General features: G+C 32.0%; 1 protein-coding gene across 1 annotated transcript; it reads left to right on the forward strand.

Moving 5' to 3' along the window:
- Window positions 1-2,862: 2,862 nt before the first annotated feature.
- Window positions 2,863-3,957, forward strand: LOC136210884 (RING-H2 finger protein ATL79-like). Its single transcript, XM_066002315.1, has one exon. It carries the CDS (start codon window positions 3,092-3,094, stop codon window positions 3,689-3,691), a length of 600 nt encoding a protein of 199 aa, XP_065858387.1. The 5' UTR covers window positions 2,863-3,091; the 3' UTR covers window positions 3,692-3,957.
- Window positions 3,958-5,610: the final 1,653 nt, after the last annotated feature.

Below are 5,610 nucleotides of genomic sequence, written 5' to 3' on the forward strand. Positions count from 1 at the left end.
GAATGACTTATATAATGGAATGGAGGGAGTATATTGTAATTGCTAAGTTGTTCATACAATTCATTTGAAGATTCAATACAACTTTCTCTTCTTTTCTTTTCTTTGTTCTTCAAGTTCTGTTCAAATATATTATCAATTAGTGCATTTTTTTATGTCATCAATGGTAAAATGGACAGTGTCAACTTACAAGTCCTATATTTTACTAACAGACGACGATCTCTATCCTCTTCTTACAACAAAAAAGAACTATATCGAAAAAAATCATAAATATTTATCTATAATTAAAACCACAGTGATTATTTTTTAGAATTACCCTTTAGTAATTTCTTTTTTGTCGTCACTATTCACCAACGGTTAATAAAATTAAAACAGGAGCGATGGTGTATGGTTTCCCTTATCATGAGGACTCATTTATGAGTTAGGACGTTGAGTTAACATCAATCAATGCATATTGAAATGACATTTTGTTTGCACATATTTACATAAGCTATAGCTTTTTTGTATACTCAATGCAGTGTCAATATTCACCATATGATTTAAACATATTTATCAATTATTCAAAAAAAAAAACATATTTATCAATTAATTGGTTATTTATATTAAACATGCATTAGACGACAAAGGAAGCCAGATAAGCAACAATTTATAAATTAATTATTATAAAAAAATAAAATTGAAGGCAAAAAACATGTGAAGATTATATATAATTCCAATTTTGGTATATTGAGTGCTTGTTTTTCGATTTGAACATGATAAGACATTCATCATTTATTTATTTTTATTTTTTTAGGAAACAAAATCTCTTAGTTTTAATTACATTAAATTCAAAAGGCAACAGCAAACAAGAACAGCAACCAGCAAACAGAAACAACAAACAACAAGTAGCCAAACAGACCCTTAATATGTATGAGCTTAAGCTCACTAAATACATAGTTTACCAATAAAGATATGGAGTTTAAGTTATATGTGATATATTTGTTTTACAAAATAAAGCATTTGAAATTACATATTTAAGTTATAATGGTAATGAAGAGTATTTTTTTTTTTCTATTAAATTACATTTACATATTGACAAAACACAGATCTTAAAATCCAATTACAGTTGTGTGAAAGGAATTTAAATATCAATTTAGTTAATAAACTGTCAAATTAGTAAGAAATGTAAAATGTCCACCATATAATTTATAGTTTCGATTTAGGGAGTTGTGTTTTTTTTTTACAGCTGTGTTTTGTCGATATGTAAGAATAATTTTTTTAAGATAAAAATGACATTGGTTGTAATCACACTTTAAGAATGTAATTTGAAATACTTCATCTATATATAATATAAAACAGTAACGATAGAGCTGATGTGTCACTTCCTCCTTTTTTACTGATAAAAAACATAATATAATATATAATATATATTAATTTTAATTATATTATTATATTTATTTATAAAAATATTATTTTATCCATACTATATCTAAGAGTTCTACAGAATTTAAATTAATCCCTAAAATCTCTCTAATTCTCTACATATCTATATATAATATAAGATAGTAACGATGGAGCTGAGGTGTCACTTCCTCATTTTTTACAGATAAAAAACATAATATAATATATAATATATTAATTTTAATTATATTATTATATTTATCTATAAAAAGATTATTTAAGATAAATGTGAAAATAAAATAATAATATTTAATTTATATAGCACCTTTATATCATTAATTGTAATTATTAGATTATATTTTTGTTAATATTTATATGTTAAGATGAATCCGTGCATCGCACGGGTCAAAAACTAGTTTTGTAAATAAAACATACCACAAACCTCTATTTTCAAATTTTTAAACTGTAAGTATCTGTTTGCAAATTGAGCAAGCCACAAGTATTATTTTTATACTTTTTCCAAATAAATAAAAAATATTTAATATATTGAAATAAAAGATAAAATGCTTAATTCACTAAGTTTGGAATAATCAAGAGCTTATGTTGTTCCGAGTTGGACAACAAACTCCTACAATTTAAATAGAACCGCGACCGATAACAAACTTGATTATAGATGTTAAGGACCCTAACGCGAACTCTTGATTTATAGCTAGGATGAAAGTCGGCCCTAGTAAATCCAATAATGCCTACTGAAAAGACTGTCACGACAACTCAACAAATACAAGCTACTACTAGGATAACAAACAACAAGTACAAGTTACTCTATGAATTGTTCTTCACCAAAACTCATATGATGGGAAGGTTTGGTGCCTCGATATCGGTTATTCGCTACCTAAGGTCATTATAATCCAAGGATTGAACCGTAGAACACTAAAAATGAGCTACAAAAAGTAAAATCAAGATCAAATGAGACATAAGTTTCCAACTGATTTTTTTTATATAATTTGTCTGATTTATTGGTTTGAAGCTCATCAAACACTCTTATCCCAATTAAAGCTGTAACACTCTGACCCAATACCATATAGATATTGTCCGCTTTGGTCAAAATCCAACACCTTGGGTCCCACGGCTTTAAAACGCGTTTGCATGTATTGGATTCTCACTTTACTAATAAACTTCCGTCACTCTCTCTTCATTTTCGATGTGAGATTCAATTCATTCCTGCACCCATCGCCATCCTTTAGGATCACTCCTTGCTCAGACCTTCTACTCCGGCACAGCCACCCGCTCCGGACCGGATCTTTACAAAAGCTTTATGTATACTCTAAGTTATCAAGAGAAACAAAATAGACAAAAGTAACATAATAGATATTAAAAAGAAAAAAGTTACATATAATTAGAAAAGCATAAGAAGAAAAGAATTAGAGTAAGAGACCCCACCCCATATATATAATACAATACAGCAGCTCCATCCAACCATTTGTTTAGGCAACATGTGATTAATAATGGAAGGTAAAGTAAATTCTAAAACCTCAACTGCACTACTCTAAATATTTCCCTTATTAATTCCTTCCTTTCCTCAAATAATAAACCTATCCTATAAATTCATCTCCACTCCACGCAACCCTTTAATTCCATCTCTTCCTCTCTAAATTCTAAACCCCAAATCCGAAACCCCAAATCCTAAATCCTAAATTCAGCTAATGAGATTATAATGCGCCCGGAACCAGAAATGGCAGCAGCAACTCCGGTCATAACTCACCTCTCCCCACCCCATCCACACGCACCAACATCATGTGACCCTCACGCACACGGCTGCCGGTGGTGGCCGTACTCTAACTCTAACGATTTCGGAGCTAACACAGCTATGATTCTCATAATCCTCCTCTGCGCACTCATCTGCGCTCTCGCTCTCAACACAGCAATCCGCTGCTTCTTACGCGGCGGCGGAAGCAGTTCTGTTCATCGGACTCCAAATCGTCTCGCTCAGCTTGACGAGAACAACAACAACAACCGGAAACCTAACATTGAGGCCGGAGAAGCTCCGGTGGTGGTGGCGCCGACTGTTGTGTATTCAGCGGAGATGAAATTGGGAGGAGGTGAGGCGGAGTGCGCTATATGTTTGTCTGAGTTTATAGATGGGGAAGAGATTAGGGTTTTGGGAAAGTGTAAACATGGATTTCATGTTAGTTGTGTTCAACGGTGGTTGAATTCTCATTCCTCGTGTCCTACTTGTCGCCGGAGTTGCCTTGCTGAGGATACTCCGGCGACGACGGAGATTGTTCCCGACCAAATAATTACTATACCCGTGTAAATTAGTAACAATTGTACTTCCTTTTGCGTTTTTTTTTTTTTTGTTTTTTTTTACCTTATTTGGTAGGGGAAAAGAGCATTTAATTTTGGTTGAAGTTGAGTATTCTTTTCTTATGCTATGGTATTTTATTATCCCTATATCCGCAGAGTTTAATTCTTAGAGTACATACAGTCCCAGAAACATATGATATAGCAGTTTCAGTTGAATCAATGTAGACCGAGGTAATAATGTTTTTTTATAACAGTAAAAACAATAATTACTGCTGATTTTCAGGTGCAGTTCCAGCTGCAAAAGGGTGTTGAAAAATTAGCACATTCCAGTCCAGGCATAAAAAGTAGTGCCTAGGCTACCGTTGAATTTTCTGCTCGAAACACATGAACAGAATCTTTTAATCTTTTTATGCCAATTCCTCCATTAATTACCTTTGTTTGTTTGGGTGTCAGATTTAATTAGTGTCGCATATATTAACTTCAAAATCAGCCTTTTATGTGCGCAAATATACCCAAGATATAAGTCTTCTTTGTGGCAGGCAGGCAGCGTTGGAAAGCAAAACTAACAGTAAAACAGTAATTCTCTCCGAATCAATTTTAGTTACTGTGTCAAAGTGTGTGTCCCAATTTCAGAAACAGAGCAATATGTTCCGGTTAAAAATCAATCAATAAATAATAATTAATGAATCAAAGGCATAATCAATGTCAGAACTTGAGGGATAGAAGTTGGGATATTGGTCCCAAAATGTTTTATTTGAAAATGCCTCTGCAAGTTGGTGCAGTAGAGTGATGGATACGGCTAAAGAACACAGTTGTTCAGGGAGCAATTTTAAAAAATTTAAAGTAGCGGCAGTTTTGTAATTTTTATCAAATTTTGAGTTTCGGTTTCTTGCGTTTTCGGATTCTATTTTGGAAACGGGTCAACGAGCAAAACGCACTGTGTTTTGGGATTCTATTTTGAGTTTCGGTTTCTTGCGTTTGTGCTCAAGTTCATTCATTTGGGTCTAGGGATGTAAATGGGACGGAGAATGCATTTCCTATCTCGTCCCTCAACTAGTTGGGGATTCTTCGTTCTCGTCCACACGAGTTAAATGTGGACATATTTTTCCTCATCTCCATCTCGTGGGGATTCTCATCCTCATTTATAAATGTTGAAAAGAGCTTTTCCCCTATTCCCTGTTTTCCAGGGAAAATCACCCTTTATGTTTAAAAAAATAAATATATATATACTAAAGCTTCTGAGAAGTATCAAACATCAACAATCATTCTAAAAAAATCACCATTCTGTGTTCCCCATTCCGTGTTCCCAACAGGGATCACCATTTATGTTTAAGAAAATCAATATATACTGAAACTTTTAAGAAGTACCCTTTATACTCACTCTAGTGTATTTTATACAAATTAAAAAATATACCATATTGTTTAATTAAAAACAATTCTCTCTCATATCACTATTGAAGAATAGGTATTGGAATATTAAAAAACACATGTACCAATACAAAAAAATTTAATATTTGGACCAAAAAAACTAAAAGTTCTTAGAATCTTAGAAAAACTTATATTTGCAGAAAAAACTAATTTGCTAAAATAACCTATATAAGGAAATAGAGGGAGTATCAAACATCAATAATCATTCCGAAAATTGAAAATCACAAAAAACTACAAATTGGAAACACTCATTCACATTCACTTAATTAAAATGTAGTTATCATCGAAAGATAGATAGGAAAAATACCCCATTTAATCCGCGGCTAATGTTTTGTTCATCCCATTAATTTTTTTTTTTAAAAAGTCCATTTAACACTTTACAAATTACTCTTTTTGGGACTTACGTTTATTTTTTTAAGTCTTTTCCTATTCCGTTTAGGAATAAGTTTTAGGGTTTTTATGTTTAGAGACAAATTTTAACCGTAATAGTTAGCTTTTGAT

Source organism: Euphorbia lathyris, chromosome 1 (assembly GCF_963576675.1).
Source record: "Euphorbia lathyris chromosome 1, ddEupLath1.1, whole genome shotgun sequence".
Lineage (NCBI taxonomy): Eukaryota > Viridiplantae > Streptophyta > Magnoliopsida > Malpighiales > Euphorbiaceae > Euphorbia > Euphorbia lathyris.